General features: G+C 37.4%; 1 protein-coding gene and 1 pseudogene across 13 annotated transcripts in view; both read left to right on the top strand.

Moving 5' to 3' along the window:
- ZMYM4 (zinc finger MYM-type containing 4) overlaps nt 1-20,296 on the top strand; it is a 153,844-nt gene that overhangs the window by 79,615 nt on the left and 53,933 nt on the right. For 10 of the 13 annotated variants that reach the window (XM_063627867.1, XM_055254677.2, XM_055254686.1 and 7 more), the window contains 3 exons: nt 10,164-10,685; nt 12,429-12,490; nt 12,855-13,025. The exons of 1 other annotated variant lie outside the window; for it this stretch is intronic. In XM_063627867.1, coding sequence (XP_063483937.1) covers nt 10,164-10,685; nt 12,429-12,490; nt 12,855-13,025 — 755 coding nt within the window. Of the gene's footprint in view, nt 1-5,575; nt 5,604-10,163; nt 10,686-12,428; nt 12,491-12,854; nt 13,026-13,426; nt 13,503-20,296 lie in introns of those variants that run through there. 2 more of the 13 variants (XM_063627871.1, XM_063627872.1) reach the window with 2 other exon arrangements.
- Nucleotides 1,994-3,170, top strand: LOC129468854 (large ribosomal subunit protein uL18-like; annotated as a pseudogene).

Raw genomic sequence — 20,296 nt, 5'->3', positions numbered from 1 at the left:
TTGGTTATTGCCATATTAATAACTATGATTCTTTTTCAGTTTAGGATCATACATAAGACTTAACCTTTTTTCTATTGTAAATGTACTCTGATAAGAATCAGGGTCTGTCACTAAAGGAGAAAACTAGAGTGGCTGTTGAGGAGCATCTAGTAGTTTCAGACACAGCCACACAATTCAGCATGCTTACCAAGATTTATTGTGTTTGTTCCCAAACTTTATTAGTACTTGCCATTGTAGTTATATAAGTTAACTTGTACATTTTTTTACACTAGTGAAATGTTACTTTGAAAAGTAAACTGTTGTTTCTGTGAAAATTTGAATGCTTTAGAAAAACTAAGCAAGTCAGTAAAAACATGGATGTGTAAGTGTCTTTACTTTCTCCCTCCATTTTAAAGAAACTCAGATTGCAATCATGAAGATGGACTATATGGTTGTGATTTATTTATTTTTATTTCTTTTTTTTTTTGAGATGGAGTCTCCCTCTGTCGCCCGGGCTGGAGTTCAGTGGTGTGATCTTAGCTCACTGCAACCTCCACCTCCTGGGTTCAAGCGATTCTCGTGCCTCAGCTTCCTGAGTGGCTGGGATTACAGGCATGCACCTGGCAAATTTTTGTATTTTTAGTAGAGACGGGGTTTTGCCCTGTTGGCCAGGCTCATCTCGAACTCCTGACCTCAACTGATCTGCCCGCTTCAGCCTCCTTAAGTGCTGGGATCACAGGCATGAGCTATGGTGTCCGGCCTGTGGTTTAGTTAAGAAAGACATATTAGTATAGCCATTATCAAAATCTTGGCTGATATTAAATGATTGGTAAATGTGCTTTTGTATGTCTCAAGTAAAAATAAATGTTTAAGGCATTTATGTTTCATTTTTAATGATTTTTGGCTTTGACTGTTGAATTACATTGTGATCTTAAAAAGGCGTTTTTATTATTTAGGAAATTATATTTTATTGAATACCAGTAATAGTCAGATCATCTCTTAGAAATGTTTCTGTGACAACGGCCGAGCATGGTGGCTCATGCCTGTAATCCTAGCACTTTGGGAGGCTGAGGTGGATGGGTCACTTAAGGTCAGGAGTTCGAAACCAGCCTGGCCAACATGGTGAAACCCAGTCCCTACCAAAAATACAAAAAAATCAGCCAGGCGTGGTGGTTGGCACCTGTAATCCCAGCTGCTTGGGAGGCTGAGGCAGGAGAATTGCTTGAACCCGGGCAGTGGAAGTTGCAGTGAGCTGAGATCATACCACTGCACTCCAGCCTGGAAGACAGAGCAAGACTCTGTCTTTAAAAAAAAAAAAAAAAATTTCTGTGACGAAACAAAGCGCTAACTTAAGCTTTTATTTAAAACAAATCACAATCACCTTGTTTTTATTTTTCATTTTTTAATTTATATAATTTATTTTTTGTTTGTTTTTCATATGTATATATATTTTAAAGACAGAGTCTGTCTCTGTCACCCAGGCTGGGTTCAGTGGCGCAGTCATAACTCACTGCAGCCTTGAACTTCTAGGCTCAAATGATCCTCCTGCCTCACCCTCTTGAGTAGCTGGGACTACAGGTGTGTGCCACCATGCCTGGCTTGTTTTTTAATTTTATTTGTAGAGACGAGGCCTTGCTGTGTTGCCCAAGCTGATCTGAAACTCCTGGGCTCAAGTAATCTTCCTGACTCCATCTTAAAAAAAAAAAAAAAAAGTAGCAATCTCAGGGAATTGTTAGAGAACCATGATTTCTAAAATTGAAATTACCTTTTTTTTTTTTTTTTTTTGAGACGGAGTCTTGCTCTGTTGCCCAGGCTGGAGTGCAATGGCACAATCTCGGCTCACTGTAACCTCTATCTCCCAGGTTCAAGTGATTCTCCTATCTCAGCCACCCTAGTAGCTGGAATTACAGGCGTGCGCCACCACGCCCAGCTAATTTTTGTATTTTTAGTAGAGATGGGTTTTGCCATGTTGGCTAGGCTGGTCTCGAACTCCTGACCTCAGGTGATCCGCCCACCCCACCCTCCCAAGGTGCTGGGATTACAGGCATGAGCCACCATGCCTGGCCGAAATTACTATTAATACTAGTTTATTTCTGAAAATTATGCTTTGATTAAAAACAAAAATGTGCCTTTCCCACTCTCAGTGCTGCTGGGCCTGCAGATCTCTGTCGAGCCGCGGACAAAGATCTCTCTTCTGCAGGATGGGGTTTGTTAAAGTTGTGAAGAATAAGGCCTGCTTTAAGAGATACCAAGTGAAACTTAGAAGATGATGAGAGGGTAAAACTGATTACTATGCTTGGGAATGCTTGGTGATACAGGATAAAAATAAATACAAAACACACAAATACAGGATGATAATTCGTGTAACAAACAGAGATATCATTTGTCAGATTGCTTATGCCCTTATAGAGGGGGATATGATAGTCTGCATAGCATATGCATATGAACTGCCAAAATATGGTTTGAAGGTTGGCCTGACAAATTATGCTGCAGCGTATTGTACTGGCCTGCTGCTGGCCCGCAGCCTTCTCAGTAGGTTTGGCATGGACAAGATCTGTGAATGCCAAGTGGAGGTGACTGGCGATGAATACAATGTGGAAAGTAATCATGGTCAGCCAGGTGCCTTTACCTGCTATTTGGATGCAGACCTTGCCAGAACTACCACTGGCGATAAAGTTTTGGGTGCCCTGAAGGGCGCTGTGGATGGAGGCTTGTCTATCCCTCACAGTACCAAACGATTCCCTGGTTATGATTCTGAAAGCAAGGAATTTAATGCAGAAGTACACTGGAAGCACATCATGGGCCAGAATTTTGCAGATTACATGCACTACTTAATGAAAGAAGATGAAGATGCTTACAAGAAACAGTTCTCTCAATACATAAAGAACAGCATAACTCCAGACATGATGGAGGAGATGTATAAGAAAGCTCATGCTGCTATACGAGAGAATCCAGTCTATGAAAAGAAGCCCAAGAAAGAAGTTAAAAAGAAGAGGTAGAACCATCCCAAAGTATCCCTTGCTCAGAAGAAAGATTGGGTAACTCAGAAGAAGGCAAACTTCCTCAGAGCTCAGGAGCAGGCTGCTGAGAGCTAAACCAAACAATTTTCTATGAGGATTTTTCAGATAAAGACGATAAACTGATGGGTAGCAACAACAACCAAAAAAAACCAAAAACCAAAAAAACAAAAATGTGCAGGAGGAATTAATATATTAGAATATTTCACAATATTTATTTATATGATAGTTGAATTCCTTAGTTGGTGGTTATACCTTGAAATGATTCTTGGATATAGCATAGAAGTATCAGTATACTGCTAAAGCAATGACTAAGAGGGACAAAGAATGACAGTTGACTTTACCTCGAAGTATGAAATTTGCTTTCATTATAAAATAAATATTGTTCTTAAATTACTTAAAATAACTTTATTCTCCTTGTGCAAAATCTAAGTCTATTTGCATTTTACTGATCACAGTCTCTATTACACAAAGATTTTCCTGCTGAACTCACTGCTCTTTATTAGACCTTTCTTGTAAGCATACTACAAAGCTGTAATAGTCTCAATCTTAAAAAAATTCTTTTAAAAATCCACAAATAAATAGGCCAAGTACAGTGACTTGCACCTATAATTCCAGCATTTTGGGAGGCTGAGGTGGGAGGATCGCTTGAGTCCAGGAGTTCAAGACCAGACTGGGTAACAGAGCAAGACCTTGTCTCTACTAATAATTTAAAAATTAGCACACACACACACATACACAGCCAAAGTCAAAAAAACAAAAACCTCTATTAAGGGCCTCTGAATAGTTATCTCTGTTCCTTCAGTTCCTCTGAAGAATTATTTTATACTAGGATTCTCAAGTTATCTCCTCTCAATCTCTATTGGGATCAGTCCACTCTGACTTGTACACTCATTTTCCCACTGATGTAGCTGTTGTCAAGTTAGAAGTTAAGTTGTCAGTCTTCGTTTTATCAGTCATCTCAGCAGCATTCATTATGGTTAAGTCACTCCCTCCTATTTTCTTCATTAGCTTCTGTGACACCAGTCTCCTCATTTTTCTCCTACTCTATTAGCTGTTCCTTCTTAGTGTCTTTTTCTGACTCCTTCATTTCGACCAGATTTCTAAATACTGAAGTATGTCAGGACTCTCAGCTGTCTTCCATCTGTAGTAAATAAACTCACTAGGTGATCTTATCTAGTCTCATGAATTTTAAGTACCATCTCTTCATTGATGAGTCCCAAATTTATGTCTCATTTCTTGGCCAGTCTTCTCTTAACTACAGGCTAATAAATCCAACTGTCTTCTTGATATTTCCATTTGAAGATTTAAGAAGGATATCGAAATCTACCGTCCCAAACCAAATTATTCATTCTTCCTCTTTCAGTGTGGTCCTCCCTTAGTGTTCCTATCTCAAGAAATGACACCCTGTTGTGTTATTCTTGACTCCTTTCATACCCAGCATCTCATATACGTATCAGGCAATGCTTCTACCTTCAAAATATATCCACATCTGACTACTATTCTTCACATCCACCATTATTATTACCTTGAGTTTAACTGCCAGTTTTTCCTTGGGTTATTGTAGCTTCCTAAGTGGTCCTAAGTGGTCTTCCTGCTTCCATTCTTCTGCTTCCTATAACATCGAGCACTTCATAGTACACAGAAGCTATATGTAGAATGTATGATCCTTGTAAAACATAAATTATGTTAATTTGTCTGTAGACTCTTCTAACGACTTCCTTTTACACTTACATACGTTGCAGTTTTTTCCTATTGCAATTTCCTAATAGATCCATTCTCTGTTTATTTCTCTTTTCTCATTTTTTAATCACTCTTCCTCTCATACATGCAATTCCAGCCATACCATCCTTGCTTTTCCTCACATAACGCCAAGCATATTTAGAGTGTCTAAAAGCCAGAAATCTTCCATGAGAAATTTGTGCTTTCAGGTGTTTCAGCTACTGAGATCATAGTGTTCTGTTTTGTTCTCTTGATATAAGCTCTGAGAAACAGAAACTATTTCTTTTATTTGGTTATATGGATCACAAGGATGAGAAGAATTCTGATTCAGTTAAGTAATGTAACTAGTACTTATATTTTAATTGCATAAGATTTTATGCAGCCTACAGATTTATTGTGTAAGTACCAAAATTGCTAATTCAAATCAGTTGCTTCGTTAGAAATTGACATCTCTGAGGCCAGATGCAGTGGCTCATGCAATCCCAGAACTTTGGGAGGCCAAGACAGGAAGAGTGCTTGAGCCCAGGAGTTTGACACCAGCCTGGGCAATGTAGTGAAACTCCCGTCTCCACAAAAAATTAGCTGGATGTGGTGACATACATCTGTGGTCTCAGCTATTTGGGAGGCTGAGATGGGAGGATCACCTGAGCCCAGGAGGCTGAGACTGCAATGAGCCGTGATCATGCCACTGCACTCCAGCCTGGGTAACAGCAAGATTCTGTCTCAAAAAAAGAAAGAAAGAAAAAAAAGAAATTGACATCTCTGAGAAAACTGTAGATCTCCAATGCATTTCAAAGATTTAAAACATTTTTTTCACTTAACAGATCTTGGGAATTCATAAAGCTGCCTCATTCTCTTTAACAGCTATATAATATTCCATTAGAGGTATGTACTATAAGTTAGCCTCACTGATGAACACATGCTGTTTTCAGTCTTTTTCTGCTATAAATGTTCTTTTTCATCACTCTTGTGAGATTATATCTGCAGGGTGAATTTGTAAAAGTTGAATTGTTGGGCTGGGCGTGGTGTCTAACGCCTGTAATCCCAGCACTTTCGGAGGCCAAGGCGGGTGGATCACCTGAGGTCAGGAGTTTTGAGACCAGCCTGGCCAACATGGTGAAACCTTGTCTCTACTAAAAATACAAAAATTAGCCGGGTGTGGCAGGTGCCTGTAATCCCAACTACTCAGGAGGCTGAGGCAGGAGAATTGCTTGAACCTGGGAGGCAGAGGTTGCAGTGAGCCAGAATGGCACCACTGCATTTCCAGCCTGGGCGACAGAGTGAAACTTTGTCTTTAAAAAAAAAAAAAAAAAAAGTTGAATTGTTGGGTCAAGAGTTCTGTGTATTCAAAGTATCAAAAATATTGCCTGATTGCTCTTTATTAGTTTTGTACCAGTTTTCATTCCTACCAGCATTATTTGACTGCAGGGGTTGGCAGACGTTTTTCTGTTAAGGGCCAGATGGTAAATATTTTGGACTTTGCTGCCTACATATGGTCTCTGTCAAAAACTTTTCTTTGTATATATTTTAGTCTTAGGCCATAGTTTCCCAATTTTGGCCTATAGCATAGCTACAAGACTTTATTTTATTTTTATTTTTATTTTTTTGAGACAGAGTCTAGCTCTGTCACCCAGGCTGGAGTGCAGTGGCACAATTTCGGCTCACTGCAAGCTCTGCCTTCCGGGTTCACGCCGTTCTTCTGCCTCAGCCTCCCGAGTAGCTAGGACTACAGTCACCACACCCGGCCCTTTTTTTTTTTTTTTTTTTAAGTAGAGACAGGGTTTCACTGTGTTAGCCAGGATGGTCTGGATCTCCTGACCTCGTGATCCGCCTGCCTTGGCCTCCCAAAGTGCTGGGATTACAGGCGTGAGCCACCGCGCCCAGCCATCTGCAAGACTTTTATCAAAACTTTTTGTCATTACCAACCTGCTGTGTGAACATGATATCTCGTTTTATTAGTTTGCATTTCTCTTGTTGAACCTTAGTATTTTGCTCTCTCTGAAATACTTGTTTGAGTCCTTTGCTTTTATATATGTATTTGGTTATTTGTCCGTATCTTTACTGAACTATAGGTCCTATCTTTATCTTTTAAGGAAATTACCCTTTGTGGTATGAAATAAAACCTTTTAAATCAGTTTATCTTTTTATCTTTTTGATTTGGTTTGTGTTTTCTCTAGCCATTTTTAAAGTCACATTTGATCTTTTATATTTTTATTTATAACTTGATCTTTTATTCTGGATTTTTTGGGTCATTATTAGAAAGGCTTGTCTCTGCGACTCAAAAATAATTGTTCCATAGTTTCTTTAATATTACTAAAATAATTCTTCCATAGTTTATTTAATATTACTGTTTTATTTCTTTATGCCTAAAACTTAAATACATCTGTAAAATTTTTTGATGTGAGTTAGGGATCTCATTTTTCCATATGACTACCCTTTTCTTCAAATACTATATCCTGAATTTAAATGTAGTGATAAGGGGCTGGGTGCAGTGGCTTATGCCTGTAATCCCAGCAGTTTGGCAGGCTGAAGCAGGAGGATTGCTTGAGCTCAGGAGTTCAAGACCAAACTGGGTCTCTACAAAGAATACAAAGATTAGCCGGATGTGGCGGCATGCGCCTGTAATCCCAGCCACTTGAGAGGCTGAGGTGGGAGGATTGCTTGAGTCCTGGAGGTGGAGGTTGTAATAAACTGAGATCATGCCACTGCCCGCCAGCCTGGGTGGCAGAGCCAGATCCTGTCTCAAAAAATGAACCAACTAACTAAATAAATAAGTAAATGTAGTGATATGGAAAGTTGCTTACAATATTACTTCTTAGTATTGACTTCTCATGCACTACAGAACTCATTGTTCCGACTACATAAAATGCCTAATTTTTCATTCATGAAAAATTACAGAGCACATGCTATGTGGTCAGCTACTAATGATGAAACGTTGAGATGGCTCACCTGTAAGTTCTTCAGCATACATCTGCTAAGATTTTAGCATCTGTTTTACTATCTATTGTCTCAATTGATTATTTTAGAAAGTATAGACAATTTTTCCAAATCTATTATTGCCTCTACATTTATTAGCAAACGTTCTTATGATAAAAACAAGCTTTTCTCTCCTTCCCTTTTACATTATGGACCAAAATCATTATTTACCCTCATACTGTTTCTAATTTTCTGTTTATTTTTTCTAGCTCTGTGAGGAGGAGGAGTCATAGCTATCTCTTTCATCATTTTATCCATAGAACCTAGTTCAATACCTCCCACAGAGTGGTTTCCTAATAAATATGTACTGAATGAATGAATACTTCAAGCAGTGGGGAGCTATTGAAGAATCTCAAGGGAGGGTGTAATGTGAAATGATTTATATTTTGGAAAGGTAATTCTGGTGTCATTATGGAAGAGAGCAACTTGAGCAAAGCTCAGAAAAAAAAAAGAAAGAAAGAAACAGAGGGTTGCCCTGTCACACACCCAGGCTGGAGTGCAGTGGCACAATTATAGCTTGCTGCAGCCTCAAACTCTTGGGTTCAAGTGATCCTCCTTCCTCAGCCTCCTGAGTAGCTAGGACTGCATGTGTGTACCACTACACCTGGCTGATTAAAACAAAATTTTTTTTTGTAGAGATGGGCTTTTGCTATGTTGCCCAGGCTGGTCTTGAACTCCTGGCCTGAAACAATCCTCTGGCCTCAGCCTCCCAAAGTGCTAAGATTATAGGTGTGAGCCACTGTGTCTGGCCCAGGAAAGCTTTCCTTTGGATTCTGTATCAGTTGGGACCTGATTACAGATAATACAACTCAAATCAACTTAACAAAAGGAATTTATTGGATTATGGAATCCAGAGAAGGGTTGAAGAACCAGCCACATGAAGGATGTAACTGGGCTTCAGGAACAAGTAAGAGTAAGGATGCCAATGCCACTAATATTTTTAGTCTTCGCCTCACTCTATTTTTATCAGCTCCAGTTTGTTTGCTGATGTATCAATTAAATGTGGTTTGGGCATAGAGTTCATAAGGGTATGGTTGTTTCCTGAGTATCCATGTGGACTGAATTAGTATACCTTTGAAGGTATTGTAGAATCCAGCAGGAGATGTGGAGTATTAGAAATAGGTGCTAAGTGGAAAAGATGGATTTGAGAGAGATAAGTAATAAAGTTGACAGAATTTGTCCAGGGGGAAATCTTGAGCAACTGCTGGTTTGGTGAATCTGTTAACCATCTGAGGGAAATACAAGAAGCATATGCTTGGAATGGGAGGGAATATGATAAGTTTTGATTTTAGAGATGCTAAGTTGGAGAACGTGTAGGAGCTAGTTGGATATAGACATCCAAAATCTTGGAAGAAAGGTCTAAGCTTAAGTGCTTAGGAAGTCAGTAGCAAAGGTAAGTGAGGTGAACAAAATAGCTCAGTCTGAGTGTAAAAGTAAAGAGAACAGGAATCTTGCAGAAAAACTAACATTGAAGCCATGTGAACAGAAGAAGAGTATAAAATAAATTATAAGGCAATTAAGGAAAGTAAGAAATAAGAGTACCAAAGAATCCAAAGGAATTTTACCCATAAGGGATACGCCACTTAGGGATTGAAAAAAGTCAATTTGCTTTGACCCTTAGGAGATCATTGATGTTGTTAATGAGAAAAGTTCCAGTGGAAAGTTGGGAGCTGATTGTATTAAGCTCAAAGGGTTAATGATAGAGATGAAGTGGAAGCAAACTAGGTAGAATCTTTTTCCTACAAGTTTGTGAAGGGAAGATGAATGAGGGCATTGTAGGGTTAGGGGGTTGCTTTGTTTTGTTTTGGAATGGGAGAGATTAGTATATATTAGTAGTTTTGAACAGTAAATAGTTTTTTATTCTAGGTTGGATAAAATTTATTTTTATGTGTAAGTATTAACTGCCATCAGTGTTTATTAGTGTTAGTGCAGAGAAAATGGGACTCAGACCAAAGACCTGAGTGCTAATCTCAGTTTTCCCTGAATAATCGCCATAATAATTATAATTACCATTTTATATTCCCTTCTATTTGTCAGTCATTGTGTTAGTAGGTCTTTTATACATACTATCACTAATCCTCACCACAGATTAATCTCCAAGGTGAGTATTATGCTGTTGTATAGATAGACTCTGAGAGTTTACTTTTTAGGATTACATAGATTTTCAGGATCATGCTTTGATTTCAACACAGATATGTCTGATTCTGAAGTTGGTGCTCTTTTCTCTGTATCATGTAGCTTTCTTTTCTAACCTAAAGTAGTTTCTCAAGTTTTGGCTCCTCGTTTCCTTAACTTGTCAGATAGGAATAGTCATATCTGTCACACCTATATAAAAGTGTTAAATGAATACTATGGTAATATCTGTATTTTGTTTGAAAAAATATTTATTTGGTTAAATACCAGACTGACCTTATCATTGTGGTCATCTTTAGCACTATCGTTTGTCTAAACAGTATTTTACTTTTTAAGGTGGTGGTATCATGGATACAGAAATGTCTGAAGATATAGACCACAACTTAACTCCTACCCTTGACAGCATGTCTTATGGAATGCCGAATCAAACAGGATCTGAAAATTCATTGCTGGATGAAGATGATTATTTTTTGAACTCTGGGGATCTTGCAGGAATTCCAGTCGTTGGTAGTGACAATGAGGATGAACAGGATTTTAGTTCAAAGGACAATCTTGTTTCTTCAATTCATACTGATGATAGCTTGGAAGTAGAGAGAAGAGTCACACAGCATGAATCAGACAATGAAAATGAAATACAAATTCAAAATAAGTTAAAAAAAGACTTTCCTAAACAGTTTGATCAGGTTTCTGTCTTTAAATCAATACGGAAAGATTTTAGTCTAGTAAGAGAAAACAGCAAAGAAACATTTTCTGGAAAGGAGAAAAATAGAGACCTAACTTATGAACGTGAAAAACGGTTGGATAAACCCCATAAAGATTTGGATTCAAGGTTGAAAAGCAGTTTTTTTGATAAAGCAGGTAATAATTGTTGGAATTAGAACCATAAAACACAATTAAAAATTACTGATCATAATATATAGCTTTTATTACTTTTGATGTTAAGTGAAGTATGAACGGTTAAATTCATTGTAAGCTTGTCATTTTTCTTTTGTCCTTGTTCTTTGCAGAGTGACTGAATTTCTCCCAGTAACTTTTGGTAATGGTATAAATGGTTGAAAATAGCTCTAAACCTCATTTCTCCCTCCCCTGGTTGCAATGTTTTGATGAGAAAGGCAAGATACTTGAATCACCTGTTCATTTTCTTTGGTTGAACATTGGAACCTGAAGTTGGATTTAACTTCTTTGTGCTGTAAGCACTAATTCAAACTGCTGTCTCACCACTTAGTCCAAATTAGGGAGTTATTTTATTTTTTTAATTTTAATTTAATTTTTTGTTTATAAACTCTCACCTCTATCTGAAAGGGAGGTTTTTTTTTAATTAAAAAAAAAAAAACATTTCTAATTTATGTTGTAGAAGTTTCTTGAGGGTCCTCCTGAGCCTCTTTGCCCAGTGTACCCTATACTTTAGCTTTAGTTAACATTCTTGAATATATCACATTATTTCCTTCTATGCCTTCCTTTCCTCCTGCTATTCCATTTGCCTGCATGTCATTTTCTCTCTGTAAATTTGCTTGTGAAAGTACTTCTTATCCAACAATGCCTAACTCATAAACCTCTTCTACTCTGTCGTCATTCTAACTGCTCTACATCAAGAATAAATTGTTTCCTTATCTGTATTTCCCCAGCATTTTCATGCCTCATTATTTATAGTACTTATCACACAGTATTGTAGTTCTGTATTTGTTTTACCTTACCTACTAGTGTAGGAGTTGAGGGCCAGATTGTATCTTACTCATCTTTGTATTCTTGGGACCTAACCTGGTGTAGTAAAATAGTAATTCTTCAATAAATGTTCAGTAGCTGTGAAGGAAAGCAAGTATTCTATACCAGTCCTTGTATTTCTTCTAACAATGCTAGGAAATGTATGGTAGAAAGAACAAACCAGTATTGTTAAAAAGACAGCTTTTGAGTATGTACAAGGCTGTGCAAGGATATACTATATTTTTCTCTATAATTCAGTATATATTTCCAATATCCCTTCTTGGGGTATGATAGTCATGTTTCTCAAGGAACATAATGTCTAGTAGTAGAATGGACAAGACAAGTCAGGCAGTAGAAGTGCCAGTGTCCAGCTGAATAGCGTTAAGATTTAATTTACAGTTAAAGACAATGGTAGAAGAGTTTGTCATAAGGCAGTTCAAAAAGATGTCTTTCAAATAACTGAAACTGTGTTTTAGGGATTCTTAGAAGAGAGATGATTTTTAACTTAGTCAACAGGGAAGGTTTTATAGAGGAGAGGTGAATTTTTAACTGAGCTGTGTCTGGAAAACTGTATAAAGATTAGGATAGACAGAGGGGACTTGGGATAGAATAAGTAGAAATGGGGGAGAACCAACACAAGCAATTTTCAGAGCAAAAGTAATTTTTTTTTTAGGTTTGAGCAAGGAAAAATGTAGGGCAAGGCTAAAAGCTAGGTGGGCCAGATTGTGCAGAACTTTGAGTGAAAATACCTTTTGGGTGTTTTTGGGACCCAGTTCACTCTAACGAGCATCTTTGTTGGAAAAGAGAGGTGATTATCAAATGATAGCTTTTTAGGTCACTCTTTATAAGATTTGTTATTCATATACATGTGTTTGTTTGTTTTTTTTTTCCTTTCAATAGCTAATCAAGTTGAAGAAACATTACATACCCATTTACCACAAACCCCAGAAACAAACTTTAGGGTAAGTTTTCAGTGTGTATGTAGATTGCTGTAACTGTGACAAGTGTCAAAGTTTTCTTTATGTCACTTTCTAAATTCTAACAATGTATTAGGTAGAGCACTGATTTTTTTTTTTTTTATTTGCTTAATATTTGTGTAAGGTCATCATCGGAGACATTCTAAAAAGCCTCAACTCTTAGGGTCTTTATTTGTATTTGGTATTTAGACATATAACACATTTCCTTTTAGGCATAGGCATAAGATCCAAAAGCTAATGAATGTCCATAGAGTTCTTCATTTCCAGTGAGCTTTTCTTTGGGTGTTAAACCTGAAGAGGAATCATTTTAAAATCTGAATATTTATTAATCCTTTATATTGTGTTTTAGGATTCCAGCTACCCATTTGCCAATAAAGAATCCATTGGTTCGGAACTGGGGAATTCCTTTGCATCAAATATTAGAATTAAAGAAGAACCTTTGGATGATGAGTATGACAAAGCAATGGCACCACAGCAGGGACTACTAGACAAAATTAAAGATGAACCTGACAATGCTCAAGTAAACATTTCACCTTTTTTCCCCCCCTTCTTTTTGTTCCACACATTGAATTATTCATTTGAGAGAGGAAGTGCTTAAGAAGTGAAATAGTTTGTTGACAGCGTGAAAGGAAACTCTTAAAGAAGGTTGAGGCGATTTGAATTACCATATAAGGCATTAACGAGCTATATGAAACTTTTCCTGAGTAGTAATTAAGGCTTTTAATCATCTTTGTTTCTTAATACCACTGTGATTTTTGCAATGCATTTTAGTGCAAGGATTTGTGAACTATACGCAGATATGGTTGAAGATTTATGGTATTTTATAGGTTTGTGGTGCAATCAAGTTTATGTAGGCTAGTAAGCCTTTTGCAGTTAATGCTAATGAAGTACAGGCTATATATGGATTTAAATATTTTTCAGGAGGGGTTAATGGACAGATCATCTTTGGAAGGGTTAATTGATTGAAGAACCAGTTCATTGGATTAGTGGATAGAAGGTAAAGGAGGCTTTGATGAATGATACATGATTCCAAGTTTGAGATCTGTGAGTAATAAGAGTGAAGGTAGAGCTCTGCTATTTCAAGGTTGCTCTGGAGATAAAATCATAGAGATCTTATAACTGTGAGGTCCTGAAGTCAGCTAAGCTATCAATGCAGTTAATGATGTTGCTGTTGTTGGAATAGAAGAAAAAAGTTATATCAGATGCTGCAATCATTTTGAAGTGCAAGAAGGGGTCCAAGGGATGAATATGCAATAGCAGCAATTATTTGAGGGTATCTGTGTTTTGTAAAGATGGTATGAATTGGCTATTTTTCTGAAATAACATTTAATCTGGGGGAAGCTTATATTTTCCTATCTTTCTGTTTGTATTAGAGGGTTTGAGACTGTCAGAGTTCTGTGGAAGTGCTTTCTTCTTCTTTTCTTTCTTTTTGTTCTTTTTTTTTTTTTTTTGAGACAAGGTCTTGCTCTGTTGCCCAGGCTGGAATGCAGTGGTACAATCACTGCTCACTGCAACCTCAACCTCCCAGGCTCAAGTGAACCTCCCAGCTCAGCCTCTCGAGTAACTGGGACCACAGGTGTGTACCACCACACTGGCGAATTAAAGAAAAATTTTGTAGAGGGACCAGACATGATGGCTTACGCCTGTCATCCCAGCATTTTGCAGGCTGAAGCCAGCAGATCACTTGAGGTCAGGAGTTCCAGACCACCCTGGCCAACCTGGTGAAATCCCATCTCTACTAAAAATACAAAAAATTAGCTAGGCGTGGTGGCGGGTGCCTGTAATTCCAGCTGCTTTAGAGGCTGAGGGAGGAGAATCACTTGAACCAGGAGGTGGAGGTTGCAGTGAGTTGAGATTGCGCCACTGCCCTCCAGCTTGGATGACAGAGTGAGACTCTTTTTTTGGTAGAGTAAGTTGCACAAGCTTGTCTCTAACTTCTGTGCTCAAGCGATCCTCCTGCTATGGCCTTCCAAAGTGTTGGGATTACAGACGTGAGCCACCATGCCTGGTCAAGAGCATTTTTCATTTAGATGTTTTTGGACAGGATTTCTCTAACTCCACAGCGTTGACATTTTGGACCAGATAATTCTTTGTTGTGAGGAAATGTCTTGTGCATTTTAGGACATTTAGTAAGCATTTGTGGCTTCTACCTACTACATGCCAGTAGCACCCTCCTCCCTTGCCAATTGTAACAAAAAATGATCTACTGTTGAGAACCATTGTATTAGAGTAAGCAGATGGAAGAATAGGAGATTGCAGAGGTTGGTGATTCATATGAGTCAAATTGATGCTCAGCATGAATTCCATGACGTTCAGTGGAAGTTGGATGTGTTAGGGTAGTGATAAAGCTATAGGAGTTGGATGGATATGAGTATAGTTGCTACAAAGAAGAAAGTAGAAGGAATATAAATAGATTTTTCTATTCTATTTAAATAGATGGTAAATAAAAGCATGTTTGTAGAAGCAGGTAATGGAGATCTTAGATATCTGAATTAGGGATAAATAGATGTCCCAACACCTGGGGAAAGTTCATGTGGCAATATATGCTTCAGAAGACTACAACCATGTCTGTATGAAGGGCAGATCTTGTATCTCGTCTCCTGCCCCAATGTGGGCATGCTGGCAGGGTACCAAAATCATCTCTTTCTTTTGTACTTGAACCATGTGACACTTCCTTGGGACAAAACGGCACTTAGAGCATAAACCAAATACAATAGGGGTAGAGAACACTGAGAAGGTTATTAGTGTTGTTGTTTTCAGCACAATCAGAGGTTCCAGTGGCTGGAGAATATAAATAGAATGGAACAGATAGAAAGACTTAAATTTTTATATACTTATTCAGAATTATAAAATGTGTTATAAAATACTGAATATGAATGTGAAGTTTCATCATGATTATGGGGAAGAACTTCCCCAAAACCTCACTCCCTGATTGATTGGACTTGAGAATTAAGCAGTAATGTGAGTAGGTCCTGGGCATATGATCCAAAAGCATTCTTTACCCTGACCCCACAATAAGGCACTTGCAGTATGTGAGTGGATAGAGCTAGGTTTTCCCTGAGGAGTCCTTTTTGTTGTCAGCCATACCAGTCCTATAGGATCAGACCTTTGATAATTCTTCTAGAAATCTCCCGAGAGCAGCTCTCATGTTATAAACTAGATATGTGATTCTTTCCTGCTTTTCTTTTTCTTGTCTTTTCGACACCCCTCCCCACTTTCCCTCCTTCTTTTAGAAGAGTATCGCCTTTCAATATTGCATAATTTATTACTTTTATTAATTTCCCATGGACTGGAAAAGAGAACTCTAGTGTATTATGTTATTAGTCTCAAAAAAGTACTATTAGCCTCTCATAAAATACTGATAGATTTTACAGTTGTGGTCAGCGTTTACTTTTGACCATCGGTTACCAATAACTTTTTTCATGGTTCAATAAAATCATAGCTTTAGTTTATGGCACCTTTTCAAAACTTCCCTTGGCTTTTCTTTGTGCTTAATTTAGGTAGTTTTGCTTTTAGCTCACTTCCTAATTCTCTTTTTTACACAATTCATTTTGGTCCTAATTTCTTTACTGTATAAACATGGTGCTGAAATGTGTGCATATGTATTTAACTTCCTCTACCCATTTGCTCTTGGTTATTTCTTCAGCTACGATATTCTGGATTTGCCAGTCATTGCCCGTCCTCCTGCCTCTATTACTGGCATAATGTCATTGGGTCTCTCAGTTTCATTTCTTCATTCTAATTCTATTGCATGTTTCTATAATGTTTTCTGTAGTATTTTTACAGCTAAGATGCTTTTACACATACTGTGTTGCTTAATTCTCCTAACAACCCTATATAAGATGGCCAGAGTAGAGGATGTTAACATTTGTAGATGAGAGAGCTGAGAGATATAGAGATTTAGTTACTCAAGCCTTCATGGCCAGGAAGGAGCCAATCTGGGGACATAATCAAAGTCTTTTTTTTTAGTCTACCAATCTTTCTGTAAATAAAAGTTGTTTAATTTTAAAATACCTTGGGAAGGTTTCAAAATAGATACTTTAAAGAGAGCCAGAGACCTCATTTTCCTCTTTTGCCTTTTCCATAGGGTCTAAAAACTGTACATTCAGTAAATACTACATTAAAATCATGTTTTCTTTTTCTTCTTGCTCATAATAATAAAGAGCTAATGTGTAGTCTCTCATTGAAAGAACTCAATTAAAATGGGAAAGCAAATGAACTAATTGTCGTCATAATAGTGATTCATACAGTTTTGGAAAGAAAATGTAATAATTCAAATGTTGGGGCTGTTTTAGCCATATTGAGTTAATTTGGCAATAGAAACTGTTACTCATTTCTAAAATACGTTCATGTGATATTAATATTGATCTTCATTTGTAGTAAACTAAGAAGGTAAAGGTATTGGTAAAGGAATTTTTTTGTGTTTTGGCATGTGTTTTTCTGCTTCTGAAAGCTTTTGGGTTACCAATTAGATACTTACTTCTCAGAAAATATTTATTAGTATTTTGCTAGTCATTGATTTGTTTATCAAATACTTGTAAAATTAGTGATCATGGGAGGATACAAACATAAACCAAACATGATTGTGCCTTGAAGGCATTGTGGACCATACAAACGGTACTTAAGATGTATACTATTTTACTATATTACATAAATAATATGTACTCAAGGCTAAAGGAATCCAGCAGAAGTTTGCAGTAGCCATCACAGAGACTAAGAGAGCTGACTGGAGACGTTAATGTATGCCAATGAGTATTGGTTGTTTCTGGAGTTTTCGGAGATTAAAATAAAAATATTTAAGGAAATTTTCCTTAATACGCTATATAATAAAGGAATGTCATGATTAGTCGATGTTAGAAAATCTTTTAATACATATATTTCATCAGCAGGTCAAATAAGGGTATCTGTAATAGTCACTTTATTAGATGCCAAAAGACATCTCATGTAATTCAAACATTTCTTACAATAGATTTTTTTCTTGATCGTGGTAAGGAACTACTACTTCAGATCAATAACAGTTATTGAAGTTGAAGTAAAATGATGGAAATCTTCTGTTAATATTACTAAAAGAATACAAGTTGCGGATGTCATCGTTATTATTTAACTCTTGTTGGATTTCTACTTCAATCCATGTTAAAGAAATTAGAAGAAAAAATAATGGAAAAAGGGAAATAAAATTATCACTTGCTATTAAGAATATTTATGAAAGAATTAATAGAATTCATGAAAATTTAGTGGAGTACCTAGTTGAATTATACCAATACTTCTATAAATAAACTTCCCAGTTCGATGATACAATGAAAAAGATACACTATTCCCAGCAGCAACTAAAAAGTACTTATGTCAGATACAACTTGAAATAATGAAGAGACCATCTTTTTAAATGTAAGAAATATGAAGATGTCAGTTATTTTTAAATTAAGATTTAAGGCCAGGTGGGGTGGCTCACGCCTGTAATCAATCCTAACACTTTGGGAGGCCGAGGGGGGCGAATCACTGAGGTCAGGAGTTCAAGACCAGCCTGGCCAACATGGTGAAACCCTGTCTCTACTGAAAAATACAAAAATTACAGAAATTAGCCGGGCATGGTGGTGCATGCCTGCCTATAATCACAGCTACTCGGGAGACTGAGGCAGGAGAATCACTCGAGTCTGGGAGGTAGAGGTTGCAGTGAGCCAAGATCGCACCATTGCACCCCAGCTTGTGGGATAAGAGTGAAACTCCAATTCAGAAAAAAAAAATAGAGATTTAGATTTGATGCAATTCTGATGAAAATATCAATGGTTAGGTTATGAAGTTTTGTAGAAGAATAATAGGCATGCACATACACACACTTATTACACATATATTCTAAAAAATGGATAGAGGTTGAATGTGGCAAACCCTGTTAAATGGTTGAACATCATACAATTAATTAATTTTTTTTTTTTTTTTTTTTAAAGACAGAGTTTCTCTCTTGTTGCCCAGGCTGGAGTGCAGTGGTGCAGTATTGGCTCGCTGCAACCTCTGCCCCCCCACCGCCCTGGGTTCTAGCGATTCTCCTGCCTCAGCCTCCTGAGTAGCTGGGGTTACAGGCGTGTGCCACCATGCCCTGCTAATTTCTGTAATTTTAATAGAGACAGGGTTTCACCAAGTTGGCCAGGCTGGTCTCAGACTCCTAACCTCAGGTGATCCGCCCACCTCGGCCTCCCAAGGTGCTCGGATTACAGGTGTGAGCCACCACGCCTGGCCATAAGCATCCTACAGTTAGTTTCGTTAGGATGGCATGATATCATCAGATTAGTCAGACTGAAAATGATATAGAAGAGATAGCCCAAAAACAGACATTATTTTTTAAGAATTTGATATATTTATCAATGGCAAATGAAAGGAATTCACTATTTAGAGAAAGAAAAAGAGGTGGGCATGGTGGCTTACGCCCTGTAATCCCAGCACTTTGGGAGGCTGAGGCGGGTAGATACTTGAGGTCAGGAGTTCAAGACCAGCCTGGCCAACATGTTGAAACCCCGTATCTACTAAAAATACAAAAATTATCCGGGTGTGGTGGCAGGCGCTTGTAATCTCAGCTACTGGGGAGGCTGAGGCAGGAGAATCACTTGAACCCAGGAGGCAGAGGTTGCAGTGAGCCGAGGTTGAGCTAGCCTGGGTGACAGAGTGAAACTCTGTCTCAAAAAAGAAAAATGTTCATTATACATCAAAATGAGTAAATTCCAAATGGACTAAGGCAGGGGTTGGCAAATTATCAGTGGTGGGCCAAATCCAGCCCCCCCACCCCCCATTTTTTTTGTTTTTCCACCCACTGCTTTCATAAATAAAGTTTTATTTGAACGTTGCCACATTCATTCATTTACATATTATGTGGGTGCTTTTGCTCTACCAGAGCAGAGTTGAGTAGTTGGGACAGAGACCATATGGCCTGAAAAGTCAAAAATATTTGCTATCTGGCCCCTTACAGATAAAGTTTGCTGATCCCTGGATTAAAGGAATGTATTATTATAAAAATGAAACTATTTTCTTATTCTTTTAATGTGGAAATAAAACTTTGTAAGAGATAGAAGAAATCACAAAGGTAAAGACTGTCAGATTTTTTTGGCATAAAAATGGAAACAAATATATAAAATTTTAACTCAAAGTACATATTGAGGAAATGTTGATAACAAATGCTACTGAGAGTTAATACTGTTCCATTATAATGTACTTTTTGTAAATGAACATTAAAAATAGCTGGAAATTGAAACAAAGTGGGAAAATACTTTTAAATGGTGTTTTTTCATAAATTACTGGAGTAAATATAATTAAGAACATTTTTTGGGGAGGAAAACAACCTGTCATTATGTATCAAGAACCTTTACTATGTATCTTTTTACCTAGTAGTTCCACTTTAGGAATTCTTTTCTTAGGAGATAATCCTAAATATGGGAGTATGAATACTCACAAAGGTATTCATCGTGGCATTACTGATTGTACTGAATATGTGGAAACATTAAATGGACCAACATTGTGTTGTGCTTATAAAATCTCGGTGCCATGTGGGGCCATTGGAGCCTGAGGCAGAAGGAAAAATCAGTAATACTGATTTGGTATTTATTTAAAATTTTGATATTTTGCTCATCATGAACCTTGCATAAATTTGATTTTTAAAAATACTGTGTTAAAATATTATCTTCATTACTGAGGTTTTTGGTGCCCCCTTAATTTTGTACCTGAGGCATGTGCCTCACTCACCTCATCCCAGTCACATCTCTGTGTAATGTGTTATCTTTCTTAAATAATACATATTTGTATTTTCAA

Source organism: Symphalangus syndactylus, chromosome 12, assembly GCF_028878055.3.
Source record: "Symphalangus syndactylus isolate Jambi chromosome 12, NHGRI_mSymSyn1-v2.1_pri, whole genome shotgun sequence".
Taxonomy (NCBI): Eukaryota; Metazoa; Chordata; class Mammalia; order Primates; family Hylobatidae; genus Symphalangus; species Symphalangus syndactylus.
This window is presented reverse-complemented; position numbering and strand designations above follow the sequence as displayed.